At 38.1% G+C, this 19562-nt stretch overlaps 2 protein-coding genes across 3 annotated transcripts in view; one reads left to right on the top strand and one right to left on the bottom strand.

Moving 5' to 3' along the window:
* Nucleotides 1-19281, top strand: part of LOC109860067 (potassium voltage-gated channel protein eag) — an 84285-nt gene extending 65004 nt beyond the window's left edge. For both annotated transcript variants that reach the window (XM_020438915.1, XM_020438914.1), the window contains 5 exons: nt 463-748; nt 1023-1386; nt 7417-7532; nt 13379-13548; nt 13671-19281. In XM_020438915.1, the coding sequence (XP_020294504.1) occupies nt 463-748; nt 1023-1386; nt 7417-7532; nt 13379-13548; nt 13671-14716 (1982 nt within the window). In that variant the 3' untranslated portion in view covers nt 14717-19281. The remainder of the gene's footprint in view (nt 1-462; nt 749-1022; nt 1387-7416; nt 7533-13378; nt 13549-13670) is intronic.
* On the bottom strand, nt 3738-6847 carry LOC109860068 (TLD domain-containing protein 1). The gene is made up of 2 exons (XM_020438916.1): nt 6395-6847; nt 3738-6103 (listed from the first exon to the last, which is right to left on the bottom strand). Exon 2 carries the CDS (start codon nt 6101-6103, stop codon nt 4763-4765), a length of 1341 nt encoding a protein of 446 aa, XP_020294505.1. The 5' UTR covers nt 6395-6847; the 3' UTR covers nt 3738-4762.
* Nucleotides 19282-19562: the final 281 nt, after the last annotated feature.

Genomic DNA, 19562 nt, shown 5'->3' with positions numbered 1-19562 from the left:
TTCTTGGCGCCTATTTTAGTATAAAATATACTTAAAGTAAGTGGGATATCCTCAAAACAAGAATATAATTTTTTCGGTGCATAATGACAACACTTATAGTTTTAAGATATTACTTTAAAAAAATCACGAAAAAATTATCGGTAAATATAGGTAAATATGGGTAAATATACCGGTATGACGTCATACCGGTATTTCTGCATTTCGGTTTGCATAAAAGGGTTTTCATAGTATTACCCAAAAATATCGGTAAAATACCGGTATTTTGCATACCGGTATAAGTCCCTGGAAAGAATCAATTGCGCGTTTTCTAGAGAAAGTAGTAGTTAACGAATGCGTGTTTGTGCGATTAAATTAAGTCGAGAGTGTGTGTGCGTGAATTGCGTGTGAAATAAAAAATCTAATCTCTTGTTGTTTCTTTTTTCTCTCTTTTTCTCTCTCTGTCTCTCTCTTTCGCTCGACCAGCCCTGTTGTACGCCACGATCTTCGGTCATGTCACCACGATCATTCAGCAAATGACTTCCGCCACCGCCAAGTATCACGACATGTTGAACAACGTGAGAGAATTTATGAAACTCCACGAGGTACCGAAAGCTCTTAGCGAGCGCGTGATGGATTACGTCGTCAGCACGTGGGCAATGACCAAAGGCTTGGACACGGATAAAGTTCTCAACTACTGCCCGAAAGATATGAAGGCCGATATCTGCGTACATCTCAACCGAAAAGTCTTCAACGAGCATCCTGCCTTTAGGTGAAATCTCTATCCTATTCCATCATCTCTTCACATTTGTCGCAAAAGTTACGTCGACTTACATATAAACTGTATCAGATTTCTGTCTTTTTAATATTCGAAGCTGGTTCGTCGTGCCAAAAAAGTTAGCGTCACTTTTAGCGAACATTTCAATTCACTTAATTAGGATTTTCAAGAGCAACTCGATACTTTATTTTTTTCTTGCTCCTTTCTTTTTTTTTTTTTTTTTTTTTAAATAAAAAACGCTATCCGGTATTTATTTACGTTGTTTCAGATTAGCGTCTGATGGATGTCTGCGCGCCTTGGCGATGCACTTCACGATGTCGCACAGCGCACCCGGCGACTTGCTTTATCACACGGGCGAGTCGATCGACTCGCTGTGCTTTATCGTGACCGGCAGCCTCGAGGTTATACAAGACGACGAGGTGGTGGCGATTTTGGGAAAAGGTGACGTTTTCGGCGACAGTTTCTGGACGAATCCGTCGATCGGTCAGAGCGCGGCTAACGTAAGGGCGCTCACTTACTGCGATTTGCACACCATCAAACGGGATCGGTTGCTGGAGGTGTTGGACTTTTACCAAGCCTTCGCGAACTCCTTCGCCAGAAACCTGATCCTGACTTACAACTTGAGCCACCGGGTGAGTTTTCTCTTCGAATTTTTTTTTAATTTTTCTCCTCGAACGTGGATTTGGACGAGTTCGTAAGGAATAGGGTAAAAGACCCAATTACTGTCACCCCAAGCTATTTTATTTAAAATATTAAATAAATCCTAAAAAGTTATGCACGAAAACAATCTAACGTAGAATTTTAAGTGCAATTAATATAACAAAAAATCCAGCACTCAACATTCGCGTCTCATTTCTTTCATTTTACCCGGGAAAAAATGGGATTAAATCTAAATAGATCTAATTTAAATCTAACGAGATAAAAAAAAATGGAAAAATAGATCTAATTAGATCTAAATAGATATAAAGTTGATCTAAACAGATATAAATAGATCTATGTAAATTTACACTTTATTTATCAGTATATCTATTTTAGATCTATATAGTAGATTTACTCAGATTTATTATATTAGATCTAAGCGGATCTAAACAAAACTAAGCAGATCCGAAAAAAAAAACAGCCTAACAGGGAAAGCGATGGCACGGAAAGCCGGAGATTCCAGGTTCGACTCCTGGCCGAGGAGTTTTTTTCGCAATATTGTAAAATTAGTTAGGGGGGTATCCGGGGTTTTCCATATGTGAGATGCAAATCTAGCATCCCGTATGATTTTAAGAATTGAGATTTCAATTCAAAAAATACTTGTAAAAATTTACAAGTAAAATTTGTTACATTTATATATATATATATATTTGTACACGCATAGTTTCCGCACAAACATCCTGCGAATGGCTCGTATCGGCCTTATTTGATTCCTGTTTCTAATATAGTAGATCTGAGTAGATCTAAAGTAGATCTAATGATAAATAAAGTGTAAATTTACATAGATTTACTTATATCTATTTAGATCTACTTTATATCTATTTAGATCTAATTTGGATCTAATTAGATCTAGTTTTCCATTTTTTTTTTATCCTGTTAGATTTAAATTAGATCTATTTAGATTTAATCCATTTTTTCCCGGGTAGGGGGTGACAGTAATAGCTCTCGCATCGTTCTTTTTTTAATTATTAAATTTATAAATAAAAAAATAGAGATTTTGAGAGGCGGTATTATTTTGTTCCTTATATCAGAGACATCGAATAATACCAGATAAGAAGAAAAACACATGTTTTTGAATAAATATAAGTAGTAAAAACAATTCACTAACATATGTTTATTATTCGGGTGACGGTAATTGGGTCTTTTACCCTAGCGTGCGATTGCACACACACAAGCAGCAAAGAAACGCGATGATACGTAGATTTTGATTGTTTATTGAACCTTTCATAGATCTTTACAATTATATAGCGTGACGCTTCCAGTTTGACATTTGTAGTCGCAAACAATCGGTGTGTGTGTTGTTTGCACAAATTATTTCTTTCTTTGGTTTTCTTCATTATACACAAATGTGACACGAGTATACAGTCTCTTAGTTAACAAGAGTAATTTTCAATGGCAACGGTTATTCGTTTACGAGTAATTTAACATACGCAGAGAACAATAAATTAACAATTAATAACGATTTCGTCAGGCACTAGGTAATAGGCATTCAGGCCACGCAACGATTGACAACGATGATATATATATATATATACATATACATATATATACATATATATATATATATCCTTTAATATCATAGAGCTGAAATTCATGGGCATATAATGAAATATTATAATGAAATTGTATATGTAAATGTACAATAATAATTGAATTACTCGAAAAACTAAGTCGCAAGTCAAAAAATGTCAGGCCGTTTATAAAAAAGGGACAAAAGTCCTAATATAATATACATACATAAATAATTACAAATAAATAGCCTCACGCAAGTTTCAGTAAAAATTTGTATTAGAGGAACCATGTGTCGTTTCAGACAGACGAAACTTCGCTCAAAATATCTCAGACATTTTGTAATACATAAATCGATACTTCGTTTTTTCTCACAGATTTTTTTTTTTTTTTTTTTTTTTTTTTTTGATTGCCTCTCGCGGCGTCATCGCGCAGATCTGCTTCAACCACGTAGATATGTTCGCGTAAAACGAAGGGATTTTTTTTCTTCACAACTGATACCGCACACACACACACACACATATATATATATATATATATATAAATCATTATACAATTAACCTTTTCGCTCCGGGACTGGTCCATATATGGACCAACAAGAAAAGCGAACGTAATAGATGTTTATAAGGTCAATTTAATGCACTAAATTTAGGAAAAAAATTGAAAAAAATCCTGGTTACTTCCTTGACCTTCAAAATTAACTTTGAAGGGGGGGGTAGCAGGTTATTATTAACTTTTTCAGCTAAAATACGAGGTCAATTTTAAAGGAAAAATCTCCGGAGCGAAAAGGTTAATAGAATCGTTAACGGATTTTACATTTTTAACGGATTTTAGATTTTTTTTTCATTCCGCAAATTGATCAATCAAATCTTAACTATCTGCAAACGGTAAAACTGCAGAAAAGGGGAGCAGTTTCCGATGACTTTGAGCTTAGGATATATTGTCAATGTCGTGGCCCCGAGTAAGGTTCCGCAGGTTTTATCCTCGCAGGTGGAGGGGCTTCGCCCCTCCTCCCTGCTCCCCCCTCGTGAAAATAATAGGTATATACGTGTATCGCAACGAAGAAATCAAAACAAATCATATAGCGACGTAATCGCAGTTTCATTGCATCCACGCATGCATTTCTCACGCAAAACGAGGTTCAACCCAAATCTATGTGTCTAGTTTTTGGATAGTGGAGCCCCCCCGCAGGGGGGGCGGAACACACTTCTTCCGCGCATACACTTTCCATGCTTAGCAAAATTCTACATAAGGTTCGACACGAACTGGCAAGCTATACATGTTGTCAATGAGGAAATCAAACCAAAGACATATGTTGATATAATATGTCAAGGTCGTACGTAGGTATGTAATGCTCCGATAGGAACAACATGTTTTACTGTTTCAATGTACATGATGTCGAAAAATAAGGGATAATTTGTAAAACATTTTTTTATAATAACTTGTAAACAAACAATGACCGCCGGATAAAACCTGCGGAACCTTACTCGGGGCCACGATCTTGACAATATATCCTAAGCTCAAGGTCATCGGAAGCTGCTCCCCTTTTCTGCAGTTTTACCCTGCAAACATCTGTACAACATATTTTTTTTTTTTTTTTTCACTCTGGTTCCGAGTTCCCATAAAAATCTCAATATTTCGTATATATCACAATTATTCTTGACACCCTCGCGAAGACACTCTCGCTGTTGCGATTTACAATCGGACAGCTCTCCGGCATCGTGTTCGTCTCGTCGTCGTTGTCGACTTTGTGTGTATGAGCTTTCCATAAAAATCTCTCTCAGGATTTCATATCACAAATTACTCTTGATTATCCAAGCCGAGCTCCTTGCTGTACAACTTACGACCGGACAATTCCATCATTGTTTTTGCTGTCTCGTCTTGATTCAGCACGGATTTCGTTTCGCGCGCGTCCTGCTCCTCCACGTCCGGCACAGGACCGACTCCCCAGACCTCGCAGTGTTTGATTTTGAAGTTCTCCTTGCCGCTGAGGCGTATGTAATTTTGAAATGTCGTGCACGACAAGCTCGATTTGCCGGTACCGTATTCGCAATCCAACCAGAGGCCGGGATAATTCAACTGACCGCCCATTAGCAGACCGTTAGGCATAGTTTGTTGATGGAGATTGAGATATTGATAATGATTATTGTAATTCGTCGCCGAGAACGTCAATATGTCCGGCTCGAGCTTGAACAAAAACGACGTTTGATTTCCTATGAAGTTCGGTCCCAGCTTCCAGCTGTCGGAGGCAAAACCGCCGAACACGTGGTCGTCCATATCTTGAAGTATAATAATCGTGGCGCCTTGCATCACAATTCTACCCAGCATGGTGGAGAAAGACTCGCCGTGCACCTGACTCGAAAACAAAAATCGCCACTCATTCCGCAACTCGTGCGGCAGGCTTAGATTCAGAAACAGAACGTCTCCCAAACCTAATATGCTCGGAAAATGCGGTATGTTCTCCAAACCTTTGCACAACGGCAGAAGATTCAAATCGTTTATCCGCATAGCTGGATTCTTGTCGCTTACCTTCTTCTGCGAGATCAGAAATAGATATTGGAAGACGTGCGACTGAATATTCTTGAACGTGGTCGCGGTCACAAACCAGGTCTCGACTTGATCGACGGTTAACACGTCCCCGTATTTGATCAGGTCTTCGCACAGACTGTGAGAACGCACCTGTATACGCCTGGTGTTGACGGTGCAGCCGATGCTGCTCCAGGTGAGGTAATGAGCGTTGCTTGAATTCTTTTGCAGTCGCAAGTAGGAGTTAATCGTTGCTTGAATGTACTGAAGGAACGTAGCGGTGGGCATTTCGTACTTTTTTTCCTCTTCCGAGAAACCATCGAATATAAGACTTGTGCGTTCCTCGGGACTGCCGCGTACGGCAAAGGCGTAAAGCCGGCCGAAGTTCTCGCCGTTGATAGTCGAGACTTTCTTGCCCGGGTCGTGACAGAGAAATCGTATCACAAACTGAAGCAACACCTCGTCCAGATGGGTCGACCAGTGTTTGAATATGTCTTCTCGTTTGATTGAACCCGAGCTACGTGACATCGACTTAAAGATATTCTCCACAAGCGCCAGCTCCTCCAGGGAGAGGATATTCGTTGACGAGGATGAACGGCTGGACCCATGACCCATCTAAAAATAAAATTTGCGCAAATCAAGATTCTTTATCACAAATGAAGGTTTGAGATGGTGGCAGTTTGAGGCAAAACACAGGTGGAGTAGTGTAAAAAAATTCTTGTATTAATGTAAAACGTTTTCGACCACTGGTTTAGGTCATTTTCATTTGTTTTAAAATTTTTTGAGCTACTCTTCACACATCATTCTTTATCACGTTGAAATTAGCTACTGATGATATAAAGATAGATTAACACTACTGATGATAGGAGATACATTACTGTGTATTACAATGCGTGCCTTACGTACGTTTTGCGCGAACGAGCAATCCGTTCCGACAGTCCATATAACTTTCACGACGTCGTCCTCCTGATTATCCCGGAACGATATCGGGAACGCGTAAGGGAAGACTACTCTTTGCACCACCTATTTCGGATTTATGACACGTGTCGCGATGCGCTCGAGTCGCGAACGTCACGCGTCAACACGTCACGTCACGTCGCCGCACGGACGACGACAATCGACGTGCGTTCGGCGGACGCACTCAACGGCGAATTTGTAGGTTATACCACCAGGTTATGCGCGAGACGAGCGAGACGAGCGAGCGAGCATCTTATCGACGACACCCATCGACTTTTCGCATCACGCCTGCGCCGCTGACCTTCGCACTTGCCCGCCGAAGTGCAACCGTCTAAACCGCCGTTTCTATGTTTGTTCGCGCACAGAGAATCTTCGTGCGATAAGAAGAAATTCCGAGGCGAATTCGCGCGAGGTCGATAACTCGATACGCGCAAGGTCGAGTAACGCGATTGGATGGGAGGAGGGATATAAAGTTCGGTAGGGGGGGGTTGTGCAAGAAGGAGAGAGAGAACGCGCGGAAACGCGCGACCTCGCTCAAAGAGAATAGTCGCGTTTGCACGAGTTATGCAATTTTCAAACGAGATAGTGAGGATGAGGTCGATCCGCACGGACGACGCACAGATAGCGTGTTATACTTAAAACGACGCATGTGCGTAATATGTCAAAGCCGAAGCACAACACCGTAGGCTGTTTTCACGCGATTTTCGCGTTGGCGCGAAAACGCCTGGCTGTTAAGTATCATTTTGGAAAACGATCTTAGATTTTAGTTTTTTTTTTTTTTTACCTCGCTCTCGGAGAGACAGTCGCTCTTGAAAGTTTTCGAATTTTTTTAATGCCGAGCCCGTAATTGTAACATAAGAATAAATATATATATATATATATATATATAAAATTAAAGCCATGTTTTTATGTGACAATTGATTACGTACGTACGTGTATTAAAAAAAAGTTGAATAATCTCTGTGTCGCAGCTCATCTTCCGAAAAGTCGCCGATGTTCGACGAGAAAAAGAATTGGCCGAGAGAAGAAAGAATGAGCCGCAATTGGACCAAGCTCAGGATCATCTGGTTCGCAAGATCTTCTCAAGGTAGGAAAATATTAGTTTTAATTAGTTTTTTTTTGTGTTACATATATATATATATAGACTTAAGAAATCTAAGTTATATCTATTATATAGCAATAAAACCAAAACAAATTGAGAGAGATAAATATGTGTTCGTTGCAAAGTTCGCAAATTGCAACAAATAAGTATATTTGTAATTTTGTATGTCCGCGACCAGCTTACGAGCGAATGTATATTTTTCGATGTACATACAATGTACATAATGAATCACCGAGAGTTTTGTATATTACTTTTATTTATTACTATTGTGTATAAAAACACACGTGCGCAATTATATTCATAAAATAATTATTAAATAACATGCTATAAAAAAAGATAATCTGGTTGGGATTTTCTCATAATCGATAATTAACTTAAAATTTAAAAACGTACATACACACAAAAGCCCGATACTGTGAGGGTTGAAGATGGTTGAAAAACACATTAAAAAAAAAAAGGACATATGTGTAAAAATTATGTAGAACCGCTCTTCGAAGATTGTGTAAAAAAAAAAAACAATTTTACATATACAATATTTATTCTATACAATATTGTTTTCTGCAATTTAAATGTATTTTTGCGCGCGTGCACATGTAACATTCCGCACGTGTGACACGTGCAAGAAAGAGACAGAAAGGGAAGAAAAAGAAACGAATGAGGAGAGAAAGAGAAAGTGAACGACTGGCACGGAGAACTATATATTTTATTTTGCGGAAACGTTATTTTTGTATCTTCCGTGGCTGTTTGCTGCTGAATGTAATCTTGTTGATCGTGTTGCTTGGCTGGCCTGTTGTTTCCGTGAAGGTACAAGACCGACGGGGAAGGCCAGATCGGCGTGACCAGGACCGTGAGCGGACGGTCCCATCAGGATTCCGACGAGGAGCTCACCGTGAACGTCCTGCCGCCCTGGCCGAGTTTTAGGCAATTTCTCATTTTTTTCTTACGTATTTATTTCTTCTATCAATTTTTTCCTTTTTGCCGTTTTTTTCGCTCGCTACGTACACTTTATTATTGTTACTATTATTATTATTATCATTATTACTATTATTATTATCCCTTTGTCGTTTGGATTTACATTTGTTATTATTGTTATTATCTATTATTATTATTATTATTATGATTGTGTCGTTTATACACGACTCTCTCTGAGGCAGTTTTATTAATATATATATATATATATATATACCCACCTCTCTCTCTCTGCGATGTATATGATATATATTACAAAGTATATTACATTATATATACGTATATATATAATACCTGTTTCAAATATTATACATATATTCGTACATGTGTATATATGTAACATATTCATGAATATTATATTTCTGTATGGCAGCGCGCGCGATGCACGTGTCTCTCCGCGGGGTTAATCTTGCATTTGCATTTTGATCATTTTGGTTTTATTAATGTGAGAGTTGTGTATTTTTTTTTTTTTTTTTTTGTCTCCGAGAAATTTATTGCTATTACACAATTCGACACATCGTGAGAGAGAAATTGTGGAGAAAACAGATCTGTTAGAAATATTTCGTTTCGAGTGACACATTGAAATAAAAGTTCTTTTTTTTTTTTTTTTTTTAAATAAAAGTCACATGTCTTTACTTCGTTACGTTTTTAATTAAGCAAATGGGAGATTAAACCGCATCATATCTCCCCTGAAACGATAAAATAACGTGTGTTTCTCGTGTGACACTGACGAGCTTCGATTCCACTTTCCCCCCTTGAAAAGAAAAAAACAAACTAGCAATTTAAAAGAACTGATCTGACTTTCATCTTTATTTTGTATAAATCAACTCTTTTTCTATCGAGTGATTTTTTATTTCGAAGATATTTCACCGAGAAGTGTGGGAATAAATCCGACCGAAGAGAGATCGGACCGTATATTGGTCAAAGATTTCTTTCTTCGGATGAAATTTGTCATTGTCATTCGGGAACACTTTGAACACACACACACACACGCGCGCTTCCTTCGCCTTTATTCGCCGCGGCGAATACCGTAATGCGTCCCGTAGTGCTGTGCTCATCCGGAAGGTATATCACACGTATATAACGCGCACTTGTGCTGTACACATTACGCTTGGATGTGAGCAACGATAAATTTTTATCGCGCGTCTATACGTTGGAGACACGAACAAATCGAGATCAGCGGCCGAAGAATCGATCGCCGCGAAAATTTCGCCACGACAACGTTAAGGTTCACGCGATGTGTGTTTCTTGGTCAAATAAAATTTGTCCAATTTTTTTGAGCTTGATTTCAAGCGCGATTTTATCCTTTTTTTTCTTTTTTTTTTTTTACCAATGTAATATCGAAAATTGTCAATTCGAGCGAGATCCTTCGAGATCTGTTCGTCCTTCCGGCAGCATTTTCACGAGACGTAAATTTCAGTAACTTTGCAGTATCGTATCGTCATCATCGTTATCATCATTATCATCATTTTACTGATCACACACCGCAGATTTCTAACGAATGCTAGAGTGCTGTAAAATATAAGGCTTTAGAAGGTCATGCGCATCTTTTTCACATCATATTTTTTGTAACTAAAAGCCAGAATTATATTATATATATATATACATAGAGCAAGTCGCAGAATTTCGTACAGTTTTCACGCTCTCGGACGTGCAGCTTTGCGGCTTTATCCGCCAGCTTTTGGACTTAGGTACCGGAACAAAATACCCAGGGTATCGTAACGTTAGCCGCGATCTTCTTCAAGGTTAAAGATTTGTTAAAAAAAAAAAAAAAAAAACTATTACATTTGAACAACGATTAGTTTTTTTTTTTTTTTTTTTTTACGAGAAACAAACACTATCTGAATAGTCTGAGAAGAATTGCGCTTATTACGCAACGTGGACACGTGCGCAAAGCTGTCGTCGAGAGATGGGAAACTACCGAAATCCTGACGTGTGTACGAGCATATCTGATCTTGTTCGATTTTTATGCAAAAGCGAAATGCATGCGACGGAGCGCACACACACTCTAGGATTCAAACTTTTCTTTGTCTCTTATGTATTACTTGAATATTTTACATGAGCACGTGCGAACGTACGTGCGTAAAAAATTGCTGTCATGCAGCCGCCCGAGAAACTAACGGAATGCCAGTGAGGATGAACACGAAACTTACGCGAATATCACGCTACATTTTTTGCGACTTAAAGCGCTATAGACTTTTTCTGTTTTCCTTTTTTTTTTTTTTTTATTTTATATAATCATCACGATGTAATTTGTAACGATTTTTTGTACATCTTTAATTTTTCGCATCCTCAATTGCCTGACTCGTACACATCGTTGCTTTTATTGCTAATAATTCCTCTGAGAGATAGTTTTATTTTATTTTATTTTTTTTCTAAGATAAATAATATCCCAAACGCTCGCATTATTTGCGATATAGATTTCTTTTTTTTTTTTTGTTTTTGTTTGACGATAATTTACTGCAGCGCGATCGAAGGCACCTATATAGTTAAACTGATAGACAATTAATGATTTACAGTGCATGGCAAAATCGAATTTTTCACCAAAAGAGATTGTGATAATATTTTTAATTACACACATATGTTAGAGAGATATATAATTAATTTAATCTGACATTTCGTTATTTGTTTAATTAAGCAGTAGTTCCTGTAATTGATAAGAAGAGTTTTTTCATTTAATTAAACCTCAAAAATAAAGTCGCCTCTGTTAACATATATATGTATATATATATACATATGCATGATTTTAATATTCTATAGCATTTTATATATAGAATTTGAAGAATATTTATATACATATCTAAATTATTTAATTAGTCTTCGATAATTGCTTGTGTCTTTATGCAAGTTGAAACACTCAATTTATATTAGTGGATTTAACGTTTAAACTGCGTTCATATATTTTTGAAGAAAGACAAACCTGAGAAGTTTCAATTTAATACTGAGTATGCTTAATTAGAACTGAACGTAGTCAATTAAGTCTTAATTAATAATTAATTAATACTGATAATATTGAAATTTTTATTAAATTGTCGGATTGATTGATTGATTTCCGAGAGACAAAAGTTATTCCGCGAATACAAACGCGCTTTAAAACACAACATGACGTTTTTAATAAAGTTTTCTGTTGCCCACACGCGAGCCGCATACAAACACAAAAAATACAGCGACTGAACAACAATAATTAACAAAACAACTATTCGGCGCACACTTGTGTGTATTTGACACCGTGGCATTCCTTAAGTTTGTCGGGCAATTTCTCATAACGGTTATTTGTTATCACAAAAAAAAACACACACCAAAAAACGTTGGTCGACGCTGACTGGTATCGACGTGTCGTCTTAAGAAATAAAACCAGAAAAAAAAAGATTTATTTCTTAGTAATTCGTTCGTCGGAGAATGATGTGAAATTTGTGTTTCTACAGCTTGTTCGATTTCGAAGAGGTCAGAACACACGTCAAAGAATGATCAAACTCGCTTTCATTTTAATATGAATCAACAATTAAAAAAAAACAACTGATCAGACCGTAAGTCTTTTCAAGAATTGTTCCTTGAGATTACATTAAATGTCACAATTTAGATTTGAATCGAAATAAAAGTTTCAGAACGCGCGTGGAAGAGCCCCCGTCTAATGTAGCGCGAGCTAATCTAAACTCCGGTAATTACAAACAAAATTGCAGTATTAAGCTAACGCCGTGCGCTATGCGCGTTCTTCAACCTTCCGTGGAACTGACACGGGTCTTCCGGACCCGTTCAAAAAAATTGCGCATCGGCGTCTCTGGTAGAAATTGTTTTTTTTTTTAATGCTTATATATCTCTACGAAAAACTACTAAAGAGATTTTTTTTATCGATGCAGAATTGTTCGAACTTTCGATTTAAAAAAAAAACAAAATTGAAAAATATTGATTTTTCGCGGAGACGTTTGATATCAAAGTTGCGTGGGTCTCACAGACCCGGTCAGTCCAATCCCGATAATTCGAGATAATTTAATGCTAATCACGCATAACAAAATCAATGCGAGTTTCTCTTCCGTCATTATAAAAAATGTCACATAATAAATTATCGAGTCGCGAGTGCGCGCGTTAGTCTGGCGTTAGCGTTCCGATTTCTTGAAAAAAATAAAAAAAATGTTCTGTTCGGATTTATATATTTTTTTTTCAAAATTAGCGCGCAAGTAAAGTAATGAGTTTTACAAAGAAACTGCCGCGTGATTTCTTCAAAATATCGAGAGCTTAATTAAATAATTATCGACTCGGAACTTTTTTATTACCGTCGACGTTTACCAACGTTATCCAAAATTTTTTCCCCGTATGTTTTGCCCAATGTCGTCGTCGTCACCACCGCCAGCCGTGGATCCCGTAGGCACGTCGCACCGTAGGTCGCTCGAGAAACCAACCGTACCGGAGCTGCCTTCCTCCTTTTTCTAGCCCCTCAATAGGCGGTCCGCATTCTGCTCTACCCGGCGGTGACCCGATTAGCTTGACCCCGGACTAGTTCGAGGGGGAGGGGGTGGATTGAATCGTGTCGGAAGAGAAAAACAAAAAAACGCGGCGAATTAATTTATTAAAAAAAAAAAAAAAAAGAAAGGAAAAAAAAAAGCGAGAGAACAGACAATCAAGTGTTTTTCACGTAAGAATGATCTTTCGACCAGCACTCCTTTACCACACACACTTGTCTCTCGTCCCTCTCTCTGCATTTGTACTCTTATTGCTCTCTATGATCCACAAATGTTCTAGGGTCCAAATAAATCAGCCTTTCTCTTCTCCTTATACGTAAAACACTAATTTGCAATTTACCGATAATGCAGAATAAAAATGAATGTTTTTTTTTTCTTTCTCTCTCTTTTGATTATACCGTGTAGATTTCGCCGAGAACGACAACACACTGCCACTGATGTGGAAAAGGGCGACGGTAAGGACGCAAAGGACGGCGAGACGTCACACGCCAGAAAGGGGTCCACCGCCGAGGAAGGGGGAGGAACAACAACGCTCGCGAAAACGCGACCGAGCGGAAAGTGGGGCCGTTTGTTAGGTAAAAAAAAAACACACATAAGAAATTAATTGTGAATTAAGAAACAATTAAAAAAATTTTAATTATCACGCGAACGTATAAATTTGTGTTCTATGGCGCGAACGTTTTATATAACGTTGCAGGTAGCTCGAGTTTGGATTCCAGTAGCGAGACGGGCACGGCCGGCGACACATTCAAGCGATCTCTCAGCGCGAGAGACTCACGTCCGAGTTCCAGTGCCGGCACCAACAAAGTCTTCCCGAAACTCGGCAAGTTAAGCGGCACGATTGAGGAGAGCGGCGACAATGCCGAATCGAAGGATGCTCAGCAGCAACAGCAGCAGCAGCAGCAACAACAACAACAGACCCTCAGTGTGGACTCGAAGCAACTGCAGCTGCGACGTCTCGAGAGTTACGACGGCGGTTTAATTACGCAACAACCGAGCCACGAGCGGGAGATCCTTGCGGCGGTGCTGGAAGTGAAGGTGGATCTGAAGCTGGAGGTGCAGAGAGTTAATCAGAAGTTGGCCAAGATCGAGGATATGCTGCAGGCGCTAATGAACAGACTACCGGCATCCGGCGGCGCACCGTCCGGCGGTGGGAGCGGTGGTTCTCAGCAACAACAAAAGACTACGAACTTCAGCTTGGGAGGCAACAGCGGCGGCGTTCAGAATCAGTTACCCGTCACACCGAGCGTGGTGACTTTAGTTCAGTCCGCGACTCAGACCGTCGAGTACAAACCGTCGATCGCGACCACGTCGACGTCCACGACGCCGAGCGAGGGCTATCGGGAGCAGTCGACGGCGACAGAACGCGTGTCAAAAAGCGGTCAGGAACATCATCATCATCATCATCATCATCATCAGCCGTCGTCGTTGCGGGACGTAAACAAGGAACTGCTCGAACGGCTCGCACAGGCCTCCACGTCGCGCGGCGACGATTCCAACGCCTTGGGGCCGTTAATTCTTCGCAAACGACGTAGCAAATCGCGCAACAAGGGCGCGGCTCCGCTCGCCCCGCTTGCCACGCAACCTGTAAGCCCGTCGGAAGCTACGGAAACCACGCAAATGCTCGAGTGCACCGACGACCGGGACTCGACCGTCGGCGGGCCGAGCGACAGGATCTCCGAAAGAACCGCCGAGAGATCCGAGCGTAAAAGACCACCGACCAGATCGAGGGAGTATTTGTGAAAAAAATTCTTTTCGTGTCAATTTTTTTTTTTTAATTTTTTTTCATTCTTCCTCTTTGTCGAGACAATCCGCCGACGATACGATCGACTGATCAAAAGTTTTTTCGTCACCCGATACGCGCTTGGTAGTTTAGCGTTTCGATCTCTCGCGCGAGGAAAACGCGCGAGTTTCGCGTCCGCGTACGACGACGCGACGCGAATTGTTTTTATTCTATAATAATGTTACACACACGTACACATCGAACGATCGCTAACTTGTTCCGTTGGTCCTTCTCGTTTTGCACGTCCGAGAAGATGACACACATGTTTTTGCGCAATATAGTGTCATCCGTTCCGGGTGCGAACCAAGGAAGATTCGTTTGTTGATCGCCTTTATAGCACGCGATTGTGCCGTTCCCCCCTCCCCCTCCAGCGCGTGCTTGGACCTCAACTTGGTGATGATTATAATAACCGAGTTAAAAAAAAAAAAAAACAAAAAAAAAACAAAAAAAAAACTGATTCTGCTTCTCTCCTCGAGCGGGCGGACGTTCGCCTTTTAACGAATATACAACATGTCGATAATTATTATGTCCATATGCCCTGGTTAATTATTAATTAATATAATACGCCAATATTTTAAAAGAGAGAACAAGCTCTCCGCATTTTCTCCGCTAATTCGCTTTTTCAAGACGAGAGGAAGGCGGGCGAGGTGGAAATGTTTTTTTCGCCTCGAAAACAAAGTCAAAAAAAAAAAGCGTTTATTGATTAACGAGAGAGGAGGTGAAATAAATAAATGCAATCTTTATAAATACGACTTAATCGCTTACGACGGCTTCTTCGAGATACATCGAAATTCTTCGGAATAGGAGTACTCTTTGTGTACACATACACACACACACACATACACACATACACACGCATACCCACACGTAGGTAGGATGTAGATTCACACATCGCATAGCCGATAGCGAACTTCGCGATTAGCATCATGGCCGACTCTTAGATTCGTAAGCCTTTTCATTCGCAAGCCATGGAAAAAAAAACCGGTTCATGTCGATGAACTAAAAAGCCGCTCGTTCCACTCGACGAGACGGGACGCGGCGTGTTTGTTGTAATATTATTAAGAGTAATTGTTAAGCCCACAGTGCGTTTTTCGCACGCACGAATTTGTGATGATGTAACGGTGGTGTCCAATCCAGAGAACGATCGAAGAATCACATGCGTGTGGTATGTGAAAAAAAAAAAAAAAAAGCACGCGAATCTTCTCAGCAGGTTTTTTTTCAGATTTCCAAAAAAAATATTTCTCAAGCGGTAAATGCGTACGTTACGACGACAAGAGGAAAATCTCGTGCATCAAAAACAAAAAAACAAAAAAAAAAAAATGAAAAAACGGATGAGTTAAAATCGTTCATTTTGTCGTTTATTTTCAACAAACGAAAAAATCACATGTGTAGATTCTAAGAGATACAATTGTATAGTGCCTATTTGAGAACTAAATAATACTTCAGAGAACCAAGTGTTTTGAGGGCTCTTTCCTCTCTTCTCTTGAAAAAACAAACGTAGCGCGTGAATAAACAAATAAATAAATAAATAAATAAAAATATATATGTATAATTCTTTATTTTTTTCTAAAAACAAATCTGCGAAAGTATTTGCCGGAATATAATTGAAACTCTCTCTCGTTGGTATGATGTAAAACTTTTATAAAATACATGTACTTGCTCGATTGTTGAAATCTCCGAATAAATCTACTTGGTGTCCGTCTATCTGCCGATGTTCTGCGATGTTTATATACGCATTTTCCTATAGATAGAACATGATATTTGCAATAGCGGAGGTACCTGATTACTAAAAAACTTGAAGGTTTTTCGCGTCAATTGCTCGATTTGTTTTTTTTTTTTTTTTTTAAAAAAAAAAAAAAAGAAAATCAATCAATTTTGACACGTGGTTTGGACACCACCGGCATAATGGAGTTCATTGGTTGTGAGACGTTTAAGTTTCCGATTTGACTGTGGTGACATCTGCGTTTTTTTCTTCCTTGAAATTTTGTTATTGTTTTTTTTTGTTTTAATTTTTATTAAACAGAAATGTTATGAATAAAAAAACGCTGGACGTGATTATACGTATACAATATATATATATACATATATAATAGAGAGCGAGACAGTGAAATCGAACACAAATCGAAATAATCATCTCGTCGTGCTCGGCAAACAGTCAATGGAATTGCAAATGTAATAGTCGTTCTATCCAAGATAGAAATTGTCGTCGCGATCTGTTGCATACTGAAAGCAAAGTGTGATTCACAAGCGGTTTCGAATTGAAACCGAATCCTTCCAATTCGTTTCGCGCGATCCGACCGTCAGCTAGTATTCTTCGCCAATTACTTTTCTATTATAAATTTCGCGTTGCATTATTTAAATCACACAAAGCAAATTGTCAAACTATTTTTGACGAAGAGTTTTTTACGATTGTTTTTTTTTTTTTTGTAATATTAATTTCGGTCATCGCGTGGTTATTCGACAACTTGCGCAGATTTTCTCGCGAATTGAAAACGCGACGAATAAACAAACAAAGTTTGGAAGAAGAACAACAAAATGTTATATACGACTAAAAATTTATTTGTTCATCAGGTTGACGAGATTGTTTACTCATCATAAGGAAACTTTCTCATGCAAATTAGAGCATTGTTACATAGGAATGGCGCTACGCTCGCAAATTTGTATGAACACAAAAAGCCAAACAGCAATATTAGATCTGTATATATATTGTAATATTACATGTGTATATATTTGCATAACTAATTGCATACTGGCCATACATGATATACGGCGGAAGAAGATACGCACGTTTTATTAAACTGCTGCGCGACGAGAATAGCGTTTTTGCTAATAAGATCTGATAATTCAATGACAATCAAAACAATTTGCGAAACGTGTTTATTGAATCGCATCTTTATGCGAATCTCTGAATTTATTTTGCGCGTGACGAGTTTTTTTTCGTGAAAAATCGAGAAATTTCAATTTCAATTTCCGCACATCAGTTATAGTTTAGTATCTCTAAGGTGTGCAAATTAATTCGGTGTCTCTTTTCTGAAAAAAAAATTCAAACTTTATTTATGAACTTTATTTACGTAATACAATGGTAAATTCGTCACAAATTGCGATCTTCGTTATTTTCTATAACTTTGGTCCACTTTTTAGACAACTGTCGTATTCCATTGCGGAAAAAAAAAAAATGCAAATGATTTTGATTCAATAAAAAACCGTCGAAGAAGTTTTTCATATCTTCTAATAGTTTTTAAGTGTTTGTCACACAGACGGATGCTGGAGAGAACAAATAGAAGAAATGATCGAGTCCAGTTCAGGAGAATAGGTCTAATCGGGTGTGAGACAAAATTTATCAGTTGAGATGAAAAATGATAAATCTTTCGTTTAATTTGCAACGTGAGATCGAGCGTGGAATAAAATCACCTTTCTCCTTCCTTTCTTTGCGTATGGCCTTTTTTTTTGCTTCAACTCGTCGCTTAAAAATCGATCAGCTGTGATTGTTTCGCCCAGATTATAATAGTTCATCATTTCTTTTATATATATTATTCTATTAAACGCGTCAACAAAATCTTTTTGGACCGGATATTTGGTTTTGCTGTCGAAGGTTAATGACTCGTTCGCGATCCGTGATTTTTGTCATTTATGATTACCGATCGACTTTTTTTTGTCTCTCGTAATAATTTGATGCAAAAAATCTTTTTCAAACGTGACAACAAAAACAAGATTATATTAACGCTCATTTTGTTGTCAACGCTGAGAATGTGCGGAACTCACTTGCCCTTTTTTTTTTTTTTTTTGGAACCTTTTCCATTTTTGTTTCAAACACTCACAGCTTCTCAAGTCACTTTGCGAGCTCTTTTTGTGTTTGACTTTTTATCCGGTACCTCCTGTAACTCGATATTCTCTATAATATTCTTCGAGTGATCGGAAGTTCGTGATTTAAATCAAAAACTTTTTTCTTTACACTTTGAAGAAACCATTTCTTACATGTTTTATGGATTGCCGGTATCTTCGTCTAAAGCGCCGAACGAAAAAAAGCTTGCAATATTTTTCTGTGAACCGAAACACAAAAAGAATATATTGTATCTGATGTGCGTCATTAGCCATTAGTTTCGCGAACGCAACTGTGTTGTGTGAAATTTTAAAACACAAATAGTTCCTCTTTAAAACTGCCATAAAAAGTGGGAAAAATTGAATTTAAGATGCAAATTAGAAGCAAGTGAATATATAAAGGCACCGTAATTAATTTACTCACTTAATAAAAAATTAGAAAATCCTTATTAACATAATCTTTCTTCGCGCTTGTTATCCGATCATTTTCTTATACGACTTTTTTTATAATAAATTAATCGCGATACGAAAGAAAGTATGTTTTTTAATGACAATTAAATTTATATAGCCAGAAGTTAGTTGTATGTATTTCTCGATGACCACGAAAAAGGCAAAGACGCGATTCTCATTATTGAAATAATTAATTTGGTGAAATCGAAAGTATAGATGCAAACACACACGCAGGTACACACACATAAAAAAAAAACACACACACATACATACATACATACGTTACACATTAGACACATATAATGCGCGTGTACATATATAAATATAAAATATAGAGTTAAGATATTATACATATATATATAAAAAAAAAGAGAGTATATATATATATATATAAAGATACAAATATATATATATAATTTCATGTTATGAAAGAGATGAATTATCGAGCAGTTACGAGAGAGGACTTTGTTAAATAGATTTTAGAGACAGAAACGATATAGCTGGCTCTATCGTAGTTTATATACTTATACGCAAAAA

Source organism: Pseudomyrmex gracilis, unplaced genomic scaffold (assembly GCF_002006095.1).
Source record: "Pseudomyrmex gracilis isolate BER0280 unplaced genomic scaffold, ASM200609v1 scaffold_323, whole genome shotgun sequence".
Taxonomy (NCBI): domain Eukaryota; kingdom Metazoa; phylum Arthropoda; class Insecta; order Hymenoptera; family Formicidae; genus Pseudomyrmex; species Pseudomyrmex gracilis.
Note: the sequence above shows the minus strand (reverse complement) of the source record. Positions and strands in the feature narration are given on the sequence as shown.